The sequence below is a fragment of the Pelmatolapia mariae genome, linkage group LG9 (genome assembly GCF_036321145.2).
Source record: "Pelmatolapia mariae isolate MD_Pm_ZW linkage group LG9, Pm_UMD_F_2, whole genome shotgun sequence".
Lineage (NCBI taxonomy): Eukaryota > Metazoa > Chordata > Actinopteri > Cichliformes > Cichlidae > Pelmatolapia > Pelmatolapia mariae.
The window spans coordinates 19,029,306-19,051,779 of NC_086235.1; the positions used below are offsets into that span (position 1 = coordinate 19,029,306).

Genomic DNA, 22,474 nt, shown 5'->3' on the forward strand with positions numbered 1-22,474 from the left:
AATAATTAAAAAAATAATCTTAGAAATGTCAGTCACGTCCTTTAAATTATTACAAGTTACATTCATGTTCATAATCATAAATACCATTTGTTAAATCTAAACAACTTGGGATGTTGGTCGATTTTTTTTACCCCTCTGACAGCAAAACAAAATATTGAGAAGAAGGTCAGAAGCTAAAATGCTGCCGTATAGTTTGGTTTACAAGCGGATTTCTCAGCAGACAGGCTGGAGATGTGTGATTCCTTCTCAGAAAATTCCTGCTTTCTTCTTCAAGTCATTCTGACGCCACTTTGGCAAGCGCTGGAAGTCTGCGCGAGTAGTACCGAGCAGGTTCTCAAAGTCCTGGTCAGACAGATAATTCTGCCAATCAGAGCACAGAGGATGGGAAACGGTTAGACTGACCTCTGCTGTACACAGAGCACTGTTACATCAGCATACTTTATGACAGCAACAGCCCTCTAGGCACAGATAATGGCAAGGCCTCCCATCCTTTCTTTGAAAGCCCCATATTGTCTCTTTGTAGTGACTTATTCATGACTCGCTAGAAGCATTTTATGCGGCTCTGCAGTCACTTTTAATCTCTTTGTAGTCACTTTTCATCCATTTGCAGCTGTTTAGTGACCTTTTCAGTTGATGATTAAAATAGCTTCATTTCTATTACTACATGTTAATCCAAATTCAGAGCAATGAAAGAATCCCATCTGATGGAAATAATACTTTTAACCTTGCTAACAAGTCCATACTATGTTTTTGTATATGCTAGACAACATATCATGGTGGCTGAGGATTTTTGACTTGAAATGGCAGTACAGTCACAAAAATCTGCTTTGCTGCAGGTAAACATACTAAATAGGGTCGAATCAAATTGAAGCCTTTTTTATGGCATGACGTGATTAATTTTACTAAAAAAAAACCCAAAAACAATAACTTCTAAATTGTAATTGTCATGATTAGACGTCACTTTTAAGGGTGTTAATTAATGCCCTGAGAAGGACTTTAAACAATGATCAAATGCTGATTTGTACTATTTATATTTGATCTGCACACACACCTCTTTCTGGGTGGGATCCACTCCTTCTGGTAGCTCGTCTGGAGTCTTGTTGACGAGGAGCTCAGGGTCAAAAAACTTTCCAGCTCCAGAAGAGGACAAGGAACTAGCAGAGGAGGAGGACATCCCAGACTGGGGTCTTGTGGGACTAGAGGGTCTTGGGAAAAAATCTGTTTCATCTTGGAAGTAGGCCTTGTTGGGTGGCGGAGAAGTTAGGGGGCCCCCAGGTGCCTTGTAACCACCCCCACCTCCCCCAACGGGAGTCTTGTTCAGCTTAGTGTTCTGCAGGTCCTGCAGCCACGAAAGAGAAGTTTTACAGAAGTAGTTTCACAAAAAAACAAAGGTAAACCTCCAAGATGTAGACATTCACAGATTAGCAACACTACTATATATGACATTAAAGATGTTAGTAGGTATTACAGCTGTGATATTAGCACGTCAGTGTGATCAGTGTGAGTCACTTACTAGAGTGATCTGTGAGATAGATGTTGAATCACTCAGCTTGTTTTTCATCTCCTCATAGGAGCTGCCTCCCTGTTCAGAAGATCAACAGAACCAAGATTCATCACAGTAAAGGTTAGTAATCATGCAGTGACTTTTTCATCTTCAATTAATCCATTGAATCATCCACTTGTGTTTGTAAGTTGTTCCTAGCTTCTGAGATGATTAATTCAATTAATTGCATGTTATTGTAATGGGAATTTGTAATGCCTTGATCATGCTTTCCATGGGATCCCAGAAAGATGAAAGGGGAAACTGTTATAAACTCACGCTCCACTTGTGGGGATCCCATGCGTTGAACCATCCGGTGAAGGTGGGCGGCTCGTATCCCTGTTTGACAAAGATGATGGGCGTGTCAGGGTCACGTCCAGCCGGGTGAGTTCTCAGGTAATCCCGCGTGCTGTTCAACGCCTCTTTGGTCTCATACTCATAGGAGGAGGTACCGATCCACAAAAAAAGCTGAGATTCAGAGACAGAAAACAAGAAAAAGAGTCAAATTACTCAAAAAGTTTGCTGTGTAAGTTGCCGAAAACTGAGCTTTAGGCTTGATTCGGTCTTTCCGTGTGAAGTATTACATACATAACCTTGAGCTGAGTTAAGCTGAGTTGCTAACACCAGTATAGATTAAATTAGAAACCATAGCAGGAGAAAACGATAAGCTTGTGTTATACAGTATATTGTTTGTTTCATATCTATCAAGTTGTGGCTTTCCACTGGCTGTTTCCAGTTAATGTGCAGGGGCTTCACATTCTTCCTGATGAGATGCTCATAAACAGGAAGCAAGCCCCAAATCAACACCAGGGTCTGACTGTTTCAGCTTCTTTCATCGCTCACCTCTTCCCAGGTGTCCAGCAACATGACGTCATCTTCATCTAGGTCACACTGGGCGAAATCATCCACCTCAGTAATCTTAAAGCGCCCCGTCTGATTGGAGCATTCGAACAGCCGGGGACTGTGAAGCGGCTCCTCCCTCTCGAATCTGAAATGACACAGACCTTCCTGTCGTAACAGCAGATAATCTTCCCTCTCTCTCTCTCTGTATGATGACATTGGGCATATTCCACTGACCTTGATATAAAAATAATCCAGGCAGATTTAATGTAAGCTTGGAAATGGTTCAAAACATGATTAAAGGGCCTTTTTGGATGAATCCTGAAGTCCTTGCTAATTTGTTATTATACTGGCTATTTTTTTACTTTCGGGACCCAGATTGAGCGCCCTTCATTGTAAATACTTGACTGCTGGACTGTGTTGTTAAGCGAAAAGACAAAAATATCCTATTTTTGTCACAATATGCAAAAGCGATTTTGCCATTTAAATATTTTACCTCCTGTCACTGGCATAGGGGCCCTTTCCACCCAAAGCTATCCAGAATTCAGCAGGTTCCTGGCCCTCCATCACCACCCGCTTCTCATGCCTGGACAGCACGTCAGACATCGCTTTCCCCATCTCCCTCTCATCCCCATTACAGCCCTGGGACAGAAGCAGAAATCAGGGGGGAAATGGTTTTAATGTGTCAAATGCAAACTAAACTAATATTTATGTTATTTCAAAGCCTGCTACACAGCCCCATGATGCATACCTTTCCATACCACAGGTAGGAGATATTGTCAGTTTTCAGCAGGAAGACGTCATTGGAGCTTAGAGAAGCGGCCCTGGCCACCACCTCTGTGGCTTTAGTATTCAGCTCATTAGTCCCTCTCACCTGGAAGAGCCTGGCATCTTTGGCAGGGTTAACCACACCAGGTCGACCTGTTCCTCCCTTTAGACACACACACACATTGAGTTTCCAGTTTCTTTCAACTTTTATTTAAAGCTTTGATCGATCTATTTTTGCATCATGGATACTTTTATTGTATCCATGTAAAACTCATTTTTAATTTAGATTTTGCTGGATTACTTCCGTGTGTCATAATTTCACACACAAACCATACAGATATTTTACTTTTTGTCGTTGGTGAGAATTTCTAATCCAGTTAAGAATCATTTTCAGTGTGAAAATCATAAAATCATACCTCAAAAATGATAAGTTTGCCTTTGAAAATAGCCAGGAAGTGGCGGGGCTCCTTTCCCATGACCACTCTGACCTGAACTGGGGCTCCATTGTACTTGTTATCAATATTGACAGCCTGGAAGGCGCTTGCTGCAATCTCATCGCTTGTGGCATGGCGTCCCTGAAGTAACAAAGAAAAGAAGTTTACACATTGAAGGTGCTTGTCAGTTTTCCAGAAGCAGGAGGAAATTGAGAACAAGGAAGCATGGATTGGTTTGACACTGACCTGCCACATGTAGAGTATGTACTGCTGCTGACCTGCTCTTTTATATGAATACAGCACCAAGTAGCAGTCTCCTCCATAAAACTGCCCGTAGGTTTTTGGGTCTATTTCAGCCAGTTCCAAATTCTCAATGCGCCACACCTGACACAGGCAAACAACAGCTCAAACAACACGCAACAATGCAACTGAAGTCTGAAAAGTATCTGCACTGTGTTTGTCTGTATTCGTAGATTCCTGCATATGTTTTCCCACCTCAACGTCTCCTGATGCATCGTCCACCATGCGGTACTGTGCTGCCAGTTCAGGGCGCGCGTGGAGCTCCATCACGTCAAACTTTCCGTTGTCGACCTTAGCTGTGCGGACACAAAGTGTTCAGAGTTAATGACGAACACCAAAATATCAGCAAATAAGGTTAAATAGCATATCAAGAGAAAATATGTTAACTGTGCTGGAATTTATTTTGAAGAAGTGGATTGAGCAGTAGATTTGAAGAGGCTACCTATCTTTCCAACGTTGTGTGTGGTACCCAGGCCCTGAGTTTGGTCTTTGTCTGTCCAGGATTTGAACAGGTGCTTAAAGATTGCTGACTCTGCTCCCTCAGCCATCACCTCCACAGTGGTGCTGGCTGGGTACTTTTTTGCTTTAATGTAGCTCTGGAGGAAAAGATTGATGGACAAAGCTTGTAGTGAAAAACATCTCCAAAAAAGCACATAAAAACTGAGATAATCCACTCAAGCCATGAGATCCTTGGAAAAGAATAAAATGATGAGTTTATATTTATCCAAAATGATTTAAGGAGAAAGGGGATTCAAATTTACACAATTAATTTATAAGACAGAACAGGAGGCAATAAGAGATCCTTGCAGTCGTCATTCTGTATACTCACCAGTGCCCGATTCATAGCTCCTTGTCGCTCTTCTTTGGAGGCCTTCTTTCCTTTCCAGACCATCACACTAGACCCTTTGTTGTCCAGAATGAAACAGTCCTGAAACACCAAAAGAAAAAAAAAACATTGAAACTGAACCACTTTTCTTTTTTAACACTAGCATCTCGGGAACATTAATTACCGAGGATTTCAGAAGATCTTGTGTCAGAGGTTGTTTGGCCACTTCTTGAATCACTAGATTCCCACTATTGTCATAAACGCTGAGGAAGAAAATCAGAAAAAATGGGTATGATATCGGTAAATAGCTGCAATCAATTTCTACAGTTTTGTGTGAGCAATGCAGTGGAAGCATAATGCACTTACTGGTAGAGTCGGACACTGTTTTTCTGCGCACTATCAGGCACATCATCGGAAGTGGCTTCCTTCAGCTGTGCCGGTTTTGGTCCGAGCACAGTCGTCAGGACTTTCATGAGCTCGGGCGAGCTCCGCTCATCTCCTCCCTCCACAACACCGATCTGAGCGCGACCTCCGCGTTCCCTGTCCCGGATGTCCTGAGCCAACAAGACCGCCTGGAAAGACGGAGGGAGAAACAAAGACATAAAAGTGAAAACTGTTCGCTCAGTGACAACAGCGACTTAAAGGTTCCTGTGTTACGCAAAAACCTACATTATCACTGTAGAAGAACTGGTTATTATGTAGTGCACATATCTCATTCAAAGACATACACTTTTTCTGTGCCCAATGCTTATCTAACATTCATACTCAGGGTTCAGTATTTTGCCCAAGGAAACTTTTGACCAGCTGCGACCCATTGTCAGACCACATCTGGATCCCCTTCAATTTGCCTATCAGCCTCGTCTCGGAACAGAGGACGCCATCATCTACCTGCTCAGTTGTGTCTACACCCATCTGGACCAGCTGGCGAGCACTGTGAGGGTCATGTTTTTTGACTTTTCCAGTGCTTTCAACACCATCAGGCCGACCCTCCTGGGTGATAAGTTAACAGCGATGCAGGTGGATGCTTCTCTGGTGTCCTGGATTGTTGATTACCTGACAGGAAGACCACAATATGTACGTCTCCCACAGTGTGTGTCTGACAAGGTAATCAGCAACATAGGGGCACCACAGGGGACTGTCCTCTCCCCCTTCTTCTTCACCCTCTACACCACAGAATTCAGCCACTGCACAGAGACCTGCCATCTTCAGAAGTTTTCTGATGACTCCGCGGTGGTTGGATGCATCAGCAGGGATGATGAGACAAAGTACCGGGCTGTGGTCGACTCCTTTGTCACGTGGTGTGAACAGAATCATCTGCAGCTCAACGTGGCAAAGACCAAGGAATTGATAGTGGACTTCAGGAAGACCAGGAAACACTTGACCCCTGTTTCAATCCAGGGGGTCAGTGTTGACATTGTGGAGGACTATAAATACCTTGGACATCGACAATAAACTGGACTGGGCTAAAAACACCACAGCACTTTACAGAAAGGGTCAGAGTTGTCTCTATTTTTTGAGGCGACTGAGGTCCTTCAACATCTGCCGGACAATGCTCAGGATTTTCTACGAGTCTGTTGTAGCCAGTGCGATCCTCTACGCTGTTGCATGCTGGGGGAGCAGGCTGAGGGTCGCAGATGCCAACAGACTCGATAAACTGATTCGGAAGGCCAGTAATGTTGTGGGGATGGAGCTGGACTCCCTCAAGGTGGTGTTGGAGAGGCGGATGTTGTCCAAGATAAAGACAATGTTGGATAACACCTCCCACCCACTCCATGACATGCTGGTCAGCGTTGTAACGCGTTACTGTAATCCGATTACTTTTTTCAAGTAATGAGTAAAGTAAGGGATTACTATTGCAAAAACGGTAATTAGATTACCGTTACTTTCCCGTAAGCACGCTGCGTTACTAAAACCGTGATTTTTTCGCGAGATTGTCTCATGACAGTAACGTTAGAGAGTGCGACGTTTGTGACAACAGCTGTGTGCAGATCAACAATGGATAATATATCGAGTGCGGGAGAGAGTATGAGCATGCAGCGTTTAAAGCGTGGAAGTACTGACCTTATTTTGAGTTTGATTCCATAAAAAGTGACAAAAACATTAGTGTCCGCTGTTCACTGCGTGGGAAGAAAACTTTTTACAGCAAAAAAACCCCCTAAACTTCCAAGCAAGCACCGAGTACGAAACCACGTAATGGGAAATTCACAGAGAAACTCGTGGATTCTTCCACTGACCGCTGCGGCTCACCTGCACCAGGGCAAACCTCCGCCTACCCCACTCCTGCTTTACAGGTGAAAATAGAGCAACAGGACCGCTAGTCTTTGATTTTATTTATTTTCTGCTGTGTTTCACTTGCATTTATTTGAAAGAGTGAGTGTAAACACAAAAAAATATTTTATTTTATGTGCTGGAATGTGCAGAAAATAGGTTTAAATGTTAAACAAATTTCTTCCAGTCGGAGAATGTTGCATATAATTAAATTTTTGCTTGATGCATAAAATTAAAAGATTAAAACTAATAAAACAAGTTTTAAAAAGAGACTTTTCCATTTGATTACATTTTGTATGATGGATTATGCAGAAAAAGTAGAATTGGGCTGAAAGATCTATTGCTTTATCACCTATTCAGGTTGTAAATCGTGTTTTTAAAAAGTAACTAAGTAACTAAGTAATTAATTACTTTTGAAAATAAGTAATCAGTAAAGTAACGGGATTACTTTTTGGGGGGAATAATCAGTAATTTTTTCAAGTAACTTGACCAACACTGCTGGTCAGTCACAGGAGCACGTTCAGTGAAAGACTGAGATTACCGAAAAGCACCACTGAACGACACAGGAAATCATTCCTGCCTGTGGCCATCTCCCTGTACAACTCATCAACTTAACACACTGTTTACTGCAACAGCTACACCTTCTTGCACATGTTCTTTTTCAGCTATTTATTAATAAGTGACTTTTATATATATATATATATGCCTGTATATATTGTGCTATTCTTAGTTAGTGTATTGTCTGTCTCTGTTAATGTTTGTTTATAATGGAGCATCGTAACGAAAAATAATTTCCCCTAGGGATCAATAAAGTATTCTGATTCTGATTCTGATTCTTTTGCATGCAGATGGGAGCAGGCGGAGATCAAACCACCAGCCTTCTGATTAGAAGACAGTCTGTTTTACCCGATGAGCTACAGCCACCCCTAAAAAGTAAATGGACTGGTTCTTGTATAGCGCTTTTCAAAATAAATAAAAAATAGCTGTTGGTTTTTCCTTTTCTGTTGTTACCATTCCCTCCTAACTCTTACTTGCATGCATGTTTCCAATATCACAGACAACTGAAAGCTCACTGCTAAAGGCAGTGGTGTACATTATTAAAGATCCACAGCAAACAGGTTTCACAAATTTAAAAAAAAATCTTTTAGTGCTCCTTTATTTTCCAAGGGTTTGCCACAGTGGATGGATGCACGTTTGATTTGGCACACCTTTTATGTCCTTCCTAATGTAACCGTCCTATTTATCCTGGCTTGCTGACTGGCATTACGAGGCCCTGAGTTCATAAAATTCACTTGACACACAATAATTAATTAAATTAGTCACTCTATTAGTCATTAGTCAAGCTAGTCATTCTCCCTTTGTCAGAAACAGCCTTAGTGCAGACATATTTTATCACCTTTCTGTTTGTAAAATGTTACATTTCTTTCCTCTTTCTGACTTTGCTTCCACGGTGTGTATTTTTCACGAGATCTGAGTACTTCTCGTGTCACTGTTTATTGTAACCAATTAGTGCAGAGGATTACCTTGAGCTTCTCTCTTCTGTTGCTCTGGGGGCCGTTCCACTGCACTATAGCTTTCCCTATATCCAGAAGAAATATATCTCCTTTGTTAAAGCTGCTCCATGACACCTCCACCTGCAAGGAAAAACACACACAAACGCAAACACAGTGGAGAGTTGAATAACTGATTGTGCTTCATTCAAACGGACAGTACACACCGTCTGAAACAATACAGCGTATTAATTAAGTATCACACTCTCATACCACCCCTCGGGCAATTAACACCTACACAGACAGCTACGACAACAAGACATAATCTGTTTAAGGAGGGGTGCCAACACCTCTTTGTAGCGTGACTGTGTGAAGCCACTGATAGCAGCAGAGGGAGGCAGTGGGTAAGACTCTCGTAAAGCCTTTCATATCCCTTTAATTTGTTTTCTGAATACCTCTGTTGCTGTGACATCCTTCCTCCCTTTGACATGCAGCAGTCGCAGGACGTTGTAGGCGTTTGTTTCAACGTGGTTGAAACCTGAGGCCACTCCACCCTTCTTGTAGCTGTGGAGAGAGAAGTGTACTTTACCAAAGTTCAAGTGCAATAAAAACATAAACCCAGAGACTTGAAACTGAATGGACATTTAAAAAAATAAAAAATTAAAGGAACATTTTTTTTTATCAGTATGATTTTTTTCCTTAAGGTTGTATAACCATAAAGCAAACATGCAGCTAAAGGTTAAAGGTTAATAAATTGGGCAAGAGAAATTGGTGTTTTTTAAAGCTAAGCCTCAGAAAACAAGTGTGTTTTGTGTCATAATCATTTCATAGAGGCGGATTAGTGTTGTAAGCCATGACTCAGGAAGATTACAACATAAGTGTGTGTGTTTTTGTGTGTGTAAAGGAGAGACTCATTCCCTTGAGTATATCACCATCCCCCTTTAGTTCAAACACCAGCTGCCTTCATCGGGAACTCACATCAGGCCATTTTTGAAGTAACTCCTGAACCGCGGTGACTCGTAGCCCTGCACCTCCCTGTACTGGACCGGACTCCCACCCAGGTGCTCGTCCAGCTGGGTGACGTAGATGGCAGCAGCACCTTGTTCATCCTGAGAGGAGGTTCTTCCAACCCAGTAGTGGATATCAGCAGACTGGCGGGAGCCTTTATTCTCACTTATCTGGTGATAATAATAAAAAGCATGAGAGGTGACACATATATGAGATATATGTATATATATTTATATATCTCATGAAATCACCCAGTTTTTTACTCACATATAGAACAATGTAACAGTCTCCCTCAAAGAAATTGCCAAAGGCCTGCGGTGGAACAGGATCCATTTGCATTTTCTGAGTAAAGAAAACAACCATTCAGACCTCAAACAAATATGAGATTTCAACATGCCGCAGCTCTACATAAAGCTCAGCAGTGTGACCAACAATGTCAACAACATAGGGTGCGTGTAATGCATTTTAGACTCACATTGATGGTCCATATCTGAAGGCCTGGCTTTCGGCGGACATTTTTAAATGCATTATTGTTTTCATTCATCATTCTGCTGAACTGTAAACATAAAAACAAAAAAACATTTGTACTTATCGTTATTGTCACAAACAATTTACATATTTGCATGAAAACTATTAATGAGCGTCTAATGTCTTAATTGTTATAGATTAAACTCAAAATATTCTCACTGTTAAATTTGAATGTAGGTTTGCTAGGGTTTACATACTGTGTCATCACATTTGTTAATGCCTAAAACATCACATCTTCATGCCACAATGTGACAACAAGCTGTTAAGATGCTTAGCGAAAAGTTTTTTTTTTTTTTTTTTGTTATACCACGGTTATAACCAGGTATCTGTTTATAAGATATCTGTAAACAAAAGACGGACATAACTTCTAGTTCTACAAAATGATGTCACTGTACATGTAAGTGCCTTTAACCTACATTAGCTTTAATGGCCAGAAGGGGGCAGCTTTTCATAATGCGAAAAGAAGTTGTAATGTAAAAGTCCATAAGAAACTTCTGACATGGTTTTACTACTGTAGTAAACGCCCTTCTAATGAGTTTATGATCTTGTTATTTTAAGCACAACACAGCGCAATATCCATTTAGTAAATTATGACCATATTTAGAATGAAAGAGGACATTCACTGTTTGGCTGTAGTAAAAAAAAAAAAAATCTTAAAAGTAACAGGTTTTCAGAGTTTTCTGCACTTTCTTTTAAGCTTTTATTTTTGTTAGCCAAGGCTAGCAACCCACTTAATACACAGTCATTAATGCATACACCTTATTAATCAAACCAGGTTGATAGCGTTAGCATAAACTGATTAACTATAACAAGAAATATGGTCAAGGCCTTTTTTTAAAAAAGAGTGTAAAAAAGCAGAAATTAACAGATGACATCATGGTGGCTACTTTTATGTACAGTCTATGGACTTTTCACTGTGTTTTGCCAAATGACTAAAATAAGCTATCCCTGTTACATAATGATCTCCTTTTTATTCATGTTGTCCACCGACACCACCACTAGCTTGTTTTAGCTTTTCAGCAAAAGGTAATAGCTAGCTAGCTGTGGAAAAAGAATAAAAACTATAAGAATTAATTAATGCATTTTGTTTTTTTTAACTGTTTTTTGTAAGAAGAAGAAGAAGAAGAAGAAGAAGAAGAAGAAAGTAAGGTAAAACAAAACAGCTAAATGATATAAAATTAGCACAAACTCTGAAGAGATAAATACTTAGAAGATTAACTAGCACACTGAAAAATACATGTTCACTCCTAACTCCTTAAACAGTACTTGAACAGAAAAAATATTTCACTTTAGAGACCTCTTCCTCACTCTTACTCATCCTGGCATTCGCTGTCTTTTCACTGGAAACAGATGTCTCCAAAATGACAAGTGAATGCTTTCAAAGGACTGACTCTCTGACAGCAAAGCACCTCTAATCCTGCTAATGAGTATCAGCTTGGTGCTGTAGGAAAATACAAGCCCTGCAATCAGCGGTGCTTTAACAGCCTCTTGACTGGGATATCAGAAACAACAGCACTGATAAGCAAACAGTATCACCAGCTGAGCCAACGTTAGGCTGTATGGAAACAAGAACATATTACGAACGCACTTGCAACACTGATGCCATGATATGACATTGTGAAACAGCTGGAGTAGATTTGGTTGAACTTATTCTCGGGAGAAGTAATATAAAGCACTATTACATGTACTAGCTCTAATCTTTGTTCCGGGTCTAGTAATAAAATATCCAACCGGGCAGTGATTGGTGGTGTGAGATGAACACTTAGTTAACCACACCCTTTATAGTATTATTAACAGGCTCTGGTATTTATGTCTTCTGATACAGAGGTGACACACACTCGACAAACAAAAGAAGCAGGTGAGATTTGAAAATGAAGAGATAGCACTTGAGCTTAAATAGCTAATTTTAAGCTAACGTCTTATGTTAGCTTATAACTCAATTAATCAGGTTGCGTATGGGCAGCTTTAAAAAGAGATTATCCAAGTTTAGGCATCCAGTAGAGCTAGGTGCCAAAAGTGCATGTTGCCAAATGTACATGTGAAGTACAGGTGTAATATTGACAAAAATATAAAGACACAAAATATCTAATCGTAATCAGTCGATTGAAATATCAGCTACACAGCAAAAATTGATCTAGATAAAGGTCAAAACAGGGAGCTCTATCAAGCATAATGACCTGAGTCCAGTGAACAAAAACAGGGTGTGTTTTATTGCTTTTCAACTCAACTTTGTCAAACTTAAAAAGTAATGCAGTCTCAAAGTGTCTGCAAACTTGTGCTAAACTTCGGTCGTGCCCTGTTAACTTACTATCAGCCAAGTGCCTGGAGGGCGTCTGTTAACAGCTTGACAAATAAACACGATACATATTTAAATGTCATTCTTTTTTAATTAACTTTGTGTGTGTTTATTGTTAAAACGTAGTCCCCATATTTTATTTCCCTTTTCTTAAAAACAAGGTACACCCTGCCCTGCACGTTTGTCCATTACCCATTAGAGTTTGACAGGAATGCCATAGTTCCATTTCAAACAGAGCACACATTCAGCTGTAAAGTGTATGTACACAGAGATTATTCCTTATAATATACGGGTAAAAAACAAACATCTAGATGAAGAAGTGACGCCACTGTGATATTTGATTAATTGAAAGTAATCAACTCAACTATGATCACGCCTGGTTGCCAGTTATCAGTGGCTTCAGCTGTGGTTGCAAATCCCTGTTATAAAAAATAAATAAACTGTGCAATCTGATCCCTGCTTAAAACAATTACTGAAAACCTGAGCAAATAACACAGGAAAGATAAACCTGTGAGCGGCATTGCTTCTATTACTCAGACAGGAAAGACTGGTTCCCTATCAATTAACCTGCATTGTCCTTTGGTGGAGCATACACAATCACTTTTGTTAATGCTGCACCGTACGTATTTCTTCAACTCGTGTAAAATCACGTTGGTTACCCCCCCCCCCCCAAAAAAAACCACTGGAAACCTGTGTTTATAAAATCCTTAAATGTGATAATAAAGATGTTATTCTTTCCAGATTTCACTGAGTCAGTGAAAATAAATAGAGGTGTGTTCACAAAGCAGAAAACAAGGTAGCTATTCTCAAAGAAATAGTAGTAGGATGGGTCTTACCTTGTCCTGTGACTGCCGTGGTGAAGTCCTGGCTGGTTCCTAGAAGTTGTGGAGATAGTGATTTATGTAAAAGGTCTGTATTTATAACATACCGCTGCCTTTTCCTCTTATGCGCAAGCTGCAGTGCGAGGCATAGAGGGCTGGATGTATTTGTTACCACACCCAGGTATGAACACACCTGCCATCTTCTATCTCGATATTTACAGTGCCACAGTGTTAGATACGCCCTCTCTCATCTCTTCCCAGCTGTCACACTTGATGCAGGTGGAAAGGGAGGTGTGTGTGTGTGTGTGTGGGAGGGGGTGGGGGGGGGGGGATTTGCACAATACACCACAGAGTCAACATATTTGAGGAAAGCCACTGAGATAGACCCCAGCTTCACTCGGTGTCCTGATTGTGATTTATAGAAGCCAATCACAGTTGTGTTTATGTCTGACTGAGTCCTCAGCAGCACAGTGGGCATTACAGGGACCACTTGACACCAATTATTCATTTTACAACCGTTACAACTAGCAGATGGGGGAATTGGACTCAGGGAGCTCCGAGTGCTATTGGAAAGGAATCAGACGCTTTTCCGTGGCTAAGTCTCTCGTTCTGCGCCTACTCACACCGACACTTGAAGAACGCTTGACATTATCGAAGGTTTACAGCACCGGGCGTTCAAGCTCCCAGTGGAGAAGGTGTTGGCAGATTGTGCTTACATTTATTTGTAAAATGTGCAGAGATATTAGCAAGTTTCATCCAAAGCCATTTGCACAGTAATAGAAGGGAGGAAACATTATTCCTAAGCCATACACTGAAGTTAATGTAATGAAACAATGGTGGGTTGGTTCCTTAGAAAGTTAAGAACACCCTTGAGAAGAAAGAGTGCAAGAATTTTCCAGATCCTATAGATCAGAATTGACAAGAGCCTGTGAATGCTGACTGCTGTTAAACACTTCAGAATCAAAGCTCTTTTATTTCCCAACCAAGACCACACAGCCCTGCATCTGCTGGTACCCCACACATTTTCAAAGTAAGTGAGCAATCTTTTAAGTCCCCTTAATGTGCATTGCAGTCGGTGCTTAAATCACAGATCAGACTATCTTGCTGTTTTATGTTCAGCGTTACGTCGATTATGCTTGTCTTTGTGTCATATAACTCACACAATCCCTGCCTGGGAGTCTGAACACTACAGAGTTACATAATCATCTTAGATCACAAATTGAAGGCTAAAGCTTTTCTTACCTTTGACCATGGCCTTTCACTTCTTAGTTCATTCTTGGCTTCCATTATGACCAGAAGATGACTTAAACACTGCACTGAACTTCAGTCCCTGCATATCTGAGGAGAAAAGAAACAAGCGCTCTCCAAGCTTGTACAAAGGGCTCGGTAATACCTAATCCACTGTTGCAGTAAAAGTGGCTGATATGCCAGCGGAAGCTAAAAGTTCACATCAAGATATCACATGAAGCTAAGCTCCCCTTTGGTTGCACATTAACCAGCTCATAAATGCTCGTGCTCATAAATTCATGTACTTAACCCAGCAGCCACAGCAGAGAACAGCGGAGCTCAAGTGTGAACTTCTTGGGATTACCTTGGGTTTATAGTTTCAAGTAAAACGCAATAACATCAGTTCCTTTTGAATAAAATTGTAAATAAGAAAACTGTGAGAGCCAAAGACCTGATCGCAAATTAAAACATTAAATGTTTTGGTATTTCCATCCATTAGCATTGGAGAGAGCTTTTTCATCCATGTTAAAATGTCACAAACTACAGTGCACGACAAACAGAGCTCCAGCACTGATTCTTCTGGTGAGATTTTCAACTCAAATCCAAAATTGTTTAAGGCAAACTCTTCCTTCAGTTGCTAAAAAATTTCTCCTAAAATATTATAAATCATTGTCACCTCTGCCATTTTATAGCCACTTTAAACACAGCACTGATAAACTATGCTATATTTAGACTTTCATCATTATCTGCACATTATCATTCATTTAGAGTCATGTTTTCTGGCCAATGGGAAGAGTCAGTTTAACCCGGGTTTTGGCCTCCGGTGTACGCTTTCAGTGAGCCTGTGTGAACTGTGGGCTTCCCGTTCTTACCTGGTGTGCTCGTCTGCTGCTGTGGCCCATGTGATTCTAGATTCAGAAATGCTCTTCTGGAAACCTTTGTTATTACAAGTGGTTGTGACTTACTGCTGCCTTCCTGTCTGCTCAGAGAAGTCCCATCAATCCATTCTCCTGTGGCATCAACACAGCACTAACAACCATGCCATATTCAGTCATTTAAATCAGTTTTCTTCTTCATTCTGGTACTCAGTTTGGACTTCAGCGGCTGCCTTGACCATGTCTACATACCTACATCCACTGACTTGCTGCCATGTGATTGGCTGATTAGATATTTGCATTAATGAGCAGGTAAACATTGTAATGAATGAAGTGTTCGTATGTTTCTGCATGTTTTTAGGTTCAGATATTTTGTGTTTTCATTTTTTTACTATAGCTGTCACATTGCTGTTTTGGGCTTTGTTCATATGGCTTATGAAATGGTTTTTTCTGTGCTAAGGACATTGGTTGTTACAGAGGTTCGTGAAAGCTGATGTGTGCAGCCCATGCATTAGTTGAATTCAGGCATCGCTAAATGCTATGCGCTGGTCCTTTAGTTCATTGTAAAATTATTATCACAGTTATTGCCATTAAGTGAGTTTTGTGAGAATCATTACTCCATGACAGACACAGACAGTGTGCAAACTTGCAACTTTAATAATGTTGTACAGTACGATTTCAACAGCATTCTTTACAATGCACCCAGGACCCTTTCCCCGAATAAATATCATTTTATATATCTAAGCTAATCTTTCTATTTTTTTCCTCAAACATTTATTGGTGGACAGTGATGTCATCACAGATATTATTATTTTTTTCTTCAGTTACCTAAACGGCGTTTCAATGTCCTCAAGAATCATCAATTTACAGTCACTGCCAAGGATCAAATGATGTTGTTTAGTCACAAATCACATTGAATTGTAAAAACCTTTGGTAAATTTAACAATTCAATGCTACATAACTGAAAATCAAAAGTCATCCAGCTCTAACAAGCTACTTTTCTTCCCCCTCTAATCCAAGAAGTGTTCATTTCACTTCTTTCGGATTAAATGACGTTATCAAAGTCTCATTTTCAACTTCAATTTAAAGATTCAGTGAATACGCTTTTGGAGAGTTGACTAAATATGCAGCATAAAAATGCTCACCCCATAACCCGACACAAGAAAATCAGCACAGTAATGAAGGCACTTCATTCTGTAAAGAGAAGTTAAATCACAGTTGGTTAGAACGAAAAAAAAATCAAACGAGGAACGACGGCCTGCATAGCACTGCTCAACACAAAAACCCAACAGGTCACCGATTCTCAGAAACAAACGAAACAAAAACAAAAATCAAAAAATTTGTTCTGTGTATTTGATCGTTTTTCGGTAACTAAAATACTTGGAATAGTAAAACCTCCTCTCTCTGATAGAAAAATTACTTTATGTTTGTCTTGCGCTTAGAAACATTTAATATGTACATACAGTAATAGAATCTTTTTTCAGCTAGAGTCCTGTACAAAGAGTCCAAGAACCCAGAGAATCCATACTGTTGTTTTATTTTGATCAAGAGTAGATCATTTGCCTGAAATCCTCCAACTGGGGAAGCTTCCCAGAGCTCTTCGAAGGACTGCAGTCGGGCTACGGGGCCGTGGCAGAGAGGGGAGGCTTCTGTTCAGCAGGGCTTAGGCAGGAGGGATCAGCTGGAGTGGCTGTCTGCTACCTGTTCCTTAGGCTCTGTAACAGACTGTAAACGTCCTCCTCTTTACTGAGACCCTCAAACAAGGGAATGAGGTCCAGAAGCTCCGTGTCTGTCATATCATCAAACCAAGACTGCACTGGGACCTGTGGCAGAAAAACACACATACATTTACATTAGAATCAGAAAGAAAAAGAAAGACCGATCTTATTTAAAGAAGGGAGAAGTGGCTGACAATAGATACCATAGACGCTTAAATGTTGCATTACAGTTGGGGTGTTTTGTGTAAATAATTAATGAGGGAAATAAATCAAAGCGTGGCAGCAGCAGAAACTTCTCCACAGAGTTGAGAACTCTCATAAAATTGGGAACACTGCCTCTGGCACGAGAACAATGGTGATTATTAAAAACCCTGACGGTGTCTTACAGATGTAATCATCGACATCATTGTTCACTTCATAAGTAACTTATTTCCATCACAGCAGTGTATTTTGACCCCATTCTTGATTAGGCAACAAGTGCAATTGTAGCCACAATTTAGCTTAACCTTAAAGTTTTTTAACATTTCACATGTTTTGGGATCATGTGAAAAGGAGTTAGCTACAGTGCTTTGCAGAAGTCTTGCGACACCTCTAATTTCTTTATATTTTGCCTGGAAAATAGGTGCAGTGATTAAATGAAACATGTGCAAACATACGCGGAAATACACTATATAAGAATACCTACAATTCTAACAAGTTAATATTTGGTTTGACCGCCTTTGTTCTTCAACACAGTCTGTCATCTTTTAGGCAAGCTTCCTTCTAATATCTTCAGGAATAGTTCTCCAGGCTTCTTGAAGGACATACAAAGCCCTTCTTTGGATGTTGGCTGCCTGTTCTGTTCTCTGTCAAGATGATCCCACAGTGCTTTAATAATGCTGAGGTCCAGGCTCTGCGGAGGCCAATCCATGACTGAAAGTGTTCCACTGTGCGTTTTTAGATCCAGTTATGCTTTTACTGCACTCGGGTTCCTAACCTGTTCTTCCCACCTGCATCCCATCGACGGCAATCAGCAAAGCAGTATTTAAGACTAGCCTAGTCCTCCAGACTTCGCCATTTCGTTAGCTACCTCACTGTGGTAACTAGGCCTCCTTGTCTCTCATAAGTCATGTTATTGCCTGGTACTAACCCCTATCTCATTGTGTCTCTGCTTGTGAAGACTCCAAGTTAACCCAACTGCAGCGGACTCACTTGGACGCTAGCTGCTTCAGTCACAACTCACCAATCCAGCCTGCAACTTTACTCCTTGGAAACTCAACTACTCACCGCTCACACCTGCCTGCCCTTATCTCTGGATCACTGGAAGCATAAGGTTGGAACCTCACCCTTTCACACACCCTTCCAGACACTCACTCGGCTACCCTCCCCAAAGCCTCACACCTTTCACCCCCATAAGCCTGGCCAATTACCTCATTCTTACCTTTGGCCACTGCACCCAAGCTCTGGATATCGACCACCTTTTCCCTCTGTTTCAGTGCCTTTGTGTCGGAGACTCATACTACGTTCCCACGCTTCCTTTCCCTAGCATTCAAGGTTTGTTAAAAATCATTTTTCGTGTGTCCATTGAATCTGCTTTTGGGTCCACTCCCACCTACCGGCCTTTCGGCCTTGACAGATTTTCAGTCCAGTTCTTGCATAATTTGTCTTTTATTCCTGTTTTCTCGTTTATGAATGGCTTCTTGACAGCCACTTTTCCACTGAGACCATTTCTGAAGACGCTTCAGTGAACAGTAGATGCATCAACTGAAGGGCCAGATGCCTCTTCTTCTTTTATCCTTCTCTTGTCCAGTTTCCTCAAATTCTTTAATGACACACTGCTGAGATTTGCCAAGTTTTTAGCTAGTAGACGATGCCAAAATACTCATTCGTGTCTGTGAAACTGTGTTGTCTTTGACATTTTTCATACATTTAATTAAAGAAATGTGAACAAATGTGAACAAGAGTCTTTTGCTAAGTTATCTGTTATGTGTGGATAAAAAAAACTGGCGCCTACACCTGAATAAATAACAAAATGGTCACATACAGTGACTGGACTGTTGATAAAACAGCAAATGTCCAAAGAAAAGACCTTGAAAGCCTGAAGAACTATTGCTCAAGACCCATGTTAAAAAATTCCAAGAAAATCCGGTTCCTTGGAAGCAGAATATGCACAAATGAGGCGTGGTTCAAGACTTTTCCACAGTGTTCTACTTCCTGCTACCAAGAATGAATGGCTTTGAATCTGTATGTTTTAGATCAAAAATCTCTTTAAAAAATAACTTACTGCATTCTCAGGGTGGAAGATGTAAGAGGCAGGTGAGTTGTCTATGATGATGACTTTGCTGAGCTCTCGGCCCAGTCGGCTGAGGTCTTTGACGTAGTTTCCTCTGTGGAAAACACAGGATTCCCTGAAGAGACGGGCGCGAAACACCCCCCATTGGTCCAGCAGGTCCGCCACAGGGTCAGCATACTAAACAGGCCAAAGCACATCAGGTTGAGCAGCACACAGCAAATGAACAGAAGCATTACTGTAACTATCAAAGCAGCTGGGAACCAACCTTGGCTAAGCTTGCTGTGAAGAGGACGCATTCAAACATCTCCCCCATTTTCTGGAGGAACTCGTCCACATGAGGCCTCTTCAGCACGTACACCTGAAACCGAGACACGTAACGAACACGTCTTCGTTATGTCTTAAATTCTGCCCACTTTTTTTTTCAAAATACATTTTTTGGAGCAAAAAACCAAACAAGAAATCTTCTTCTTCTTGAAATCTTCTTTAGCTGCTCTGTAACAAAGTTCAATTTTATCCACTTGCAGATTTGTGTTTAAGTAAAACTGGGATACAAAAATGAAACTTAAAACATTTTTGAGCAATACTTGGATGCTTTGAGGTCTTATTTTTCATTGCCTGTCATCTTCGTCCTTCTTAGTAGGTCTCTGCAGGTTAGTTGCTGCCTCCAAGTGCAAGTAATCAAGCATAGGCCAAAGCAGATGCAGAAAGCCTATCCTGGATTACTTGAACCAGGTTACAGCTACAATATCACTTCCTTTGCTTCAAACCGGACACAGACAACTAAACCTTCAAAAGGACACCGCCCTTTATGCACATTTCTACTCAGTGCACAATCTCTTCTGCTACAAACTCAACAGCAGCTTCAACATTGTGCGCCGAAACACTCGTATCACTGTCCAGTTATCTTTACTGCAGCAAGGATTCAAAGAATAAATCAAAGACAGCTAAACAGTTTGAGCTTAAATCGCTGTGAGATGAAAGGGAATAATAAATACAGAAGAAAGTAAAGTGAAGCCAAGGTCTCCACCCTTATAAATTCACACATATTGTTTTATTCAAGCCCATTTCTGGAAGCCCTCCATATGGGTGCAGTATTACCTGATGAACGGTGCCATCAATCTCCACCGGAACAATGAAGTCCGCATTGCTAATGGGCTGCAGGATGACAAGAAACAAGGAAAAGATTCAAAAACTTCACTCTGACAGGGAAACAGCCCAGCCACATGCTTGCATGCGGTTTAAAAAGAGAGACAGGTTAAAAACTCCTGTAAGGTGCCCCAGGCAAATGATGAAGGCTTTCAGCATAATGTGGTTCCCTCTGCTCCAGTGCTCCGTATCTCAGTGTTAAATAACAACCAGGCGTGAGACTCTGGGGAGAAACCTGAGAGCCGAACAAGATGACAGACTTGAACGCGGACAGGAGGAGTGCTGCCTTTTTACTCTGCGTGACTTGTGTCATTTTTTTTTCTCCTAACGCAAGAAAAGGGGAGAGGAGAGGAGCAGGAGGCAAGAGGAAGATAGATGCCAGAGGGGATGTGGGTGGAAGACGAGCAGAGGGTGTAAAGACGGAGGATGAAAGGATTAGGTAGGAGGCACGACGGTGTCATTTCAGAGAGGGAAAGGAAGAAAAACAGGTGACAGGGAAAATCTGCTTGTTTTCAGAGACACACAATTTTATGTAGGAGCTTATAGTTTGCTGTATAGAAAGAAAACTAACTGAAGATTATTTGAACATACCACTTAATTTAAATTCCACTGCTCAATTTTAAAGAAATCTCCAAAGCTTGGTCTTTGATAATGTCTGGGAACAACTTTGCTTCCGAATTTATTGCTTAATTCTGCATTACAGAGTCAAATACCAGTGGCTACACAAACAAGCGTTTGAAGTTCAAAGGCTATTTTATCAAAATGTTAATTAGCTCCTTCCTTCCCCGCTAAAAAAAAACATTTGGCAGATAAAATCAGATCCTGCCCTCACCGTTTGAAGACTAAAGAGTGTTGAAGCTAGGCTAATTAGCCAACTTGTTTATTTGTTGTTGCTTTTTCCTCAGATTAGCCTTTAATTGAACTACGTTTACCTACAGCTTTAATGACGTATTAAACTCAGCCACTGCACCGGAGCATGAGAAGCTATTTCCCCAAATCTAGCATATAGGATAAGACAAAATGAGATAGCATCTATTCTTAACTAGCTAGTCTAGTTATCGTGATTTCTTTTTGCTATTAACATGCTAATGCTACCATGTTAAACCATATCAAAAGATTCCTGTATTTAAGCCCAAACGTTTAATTGCATTTTCTTTGTTTAAATTAATTACAATATAGTAAGATACAGAGCAATTATTTAAAACTTGTATGCATAGTACTCGCAACTAATGCACATTTTAAAAAGCCTGTAAAATGTCTTGTTATGCATGTGTGTTGTTACTGCGATTATTCTGGCATTAAACTCCAGTTAGAAAATACAGTTCAGTACCATCCAGCAGAGGGGGTGTTTGCTATAGGAATATAAAGTGCAGCACTTTGACCTTCCAAATGTCCATACGTGAGTCTAATAGGATCAGTGTGACAACCAGAGGTGCTTTCTTCTTCCTTTATCTGACACCAGAGTGAGTCAATTAACAGTAAAAGCCTCACAATCCCTCCCTAGATAAACAGTGTTTATTCTACGCCTCGGTTTTGCATTATGATATTTAGCTTTGGTTAATGTTTACACCAGAGGGCAAAAATGACTGAAGCTCTTCTAAAATTGTCTAAAAAAAAACAAAAAAACAGTGACAAGCTGGAAAGAGGACAAGGATGCCAGCATACCGTCACAAAGAGAATGGGAAGAGATGAGTGCGATACAGACGGAGCCAGAGATGCAGAAACAGACTTCGCTCTGCTCCTGTGCCTACTGCTCTTCTGCTGAATCACTCCATCATCTGAAGACTGAACATACAACAGCTGCTAATTGCCCTGCTCTGTAACAGACTCGGATCAGAGACGGCAAGAGATGCGGAAATGCAGCAGGATTACATATGTGGGGGGGCAACCAAGGTAAACGTTATGCGGTTGTGTAATTATGGATTTCTGCCGAACCGTGGGTTGCTTCACCTGCTGACCACACTCTGGCTCAGAATCAGGGCTCTACATAAATTTACGCACCTTTACTTCATGAGAATTAGTGCCATTAAAAACATCTCCATGTAATTCTACAGCATACCCTAACATCACAAATTACTTAAAATACACCTTTTCTCATTGGCTAGCATTCCAATTAA

General features: G+C 40.8%; 2 protein-coding genes across 3 annotated transcripts in view; both read right to left on the reverse strand.

The window, feature by feature from the left end:
- Positions 1–7: 7 nt before the first annotated feature.
- On the reverse strand, positions 8–14,452 carry vill (villin-like). Its single transcript, XM_063483581.1, has 21 exons — positions 14,362–14,452; positions 13,135–13,173; positions 9,950–10,030; positions 9,742–9,816; positions 9,445–9,644; positions 8,922–9,030; positions 8,500–8,610; positions 5,075–5,280; positions 4,893–4,971; positions 4,712–4,810; positions 4,325–4,478; positions 4,078–4,178; positions 3,829–3,966; positions 3,565–3,723; positions 3,132–3,311; positions 2,877–3,022; positions 2,384–2,528; positions 1,820–2,008; positions 1,514–1,582; positions 1,052–1,339; positions 8–360 (listed from the first exon to the last, which is right to left on the reverse strand). Exons 1-21 carry the CDS (start codon positions 14,404–14,406, stop codon positions 247–249), a joined length of 2,727 nt encoding a protein of 908 aa, XP_063339651.1. The 5' UTR covers positions 14,407–14,452; the 3' UTR covers positions 8–246.
- A 1,413-nt stretch (positions 14,453–15,865) lies between these two features.
- The window catches only part of ctdspla (CTD (carboxy-terminal domain, RNA polymerase II, polypeptide A) small phosphatase-like a), a 34,258-nt gene continuing 27,649 nt past the window's right edge, over positions 15,866–22,474 (reverse strand). For both annotated transcript variants that reach the window (XM_063483599.1, XM_063483600.1), the window contains 4 exons: positions 20,310–20,366; positions 19,477–19,569; positions 19,203–19,388; positions 15,866–17,044 (listed from right to left, as the gene is read on the reverse strand). In XM_063483599.1, coding sequence (XP_063339669.1) covers positions 16,919–17,044; positions 19,203–19,388; positions 19,477–19,569; positions 20,310–20,366 — 462 coding nt within the window. In that variant the 3' untranslated portion in view covers positions 15,866–16,918. The remainder of the gene's footprint in view (positions 17,045–19,202; positions 19,389–19,476; positions 19,570–20,309; positions 20,367–22,474) is intronic.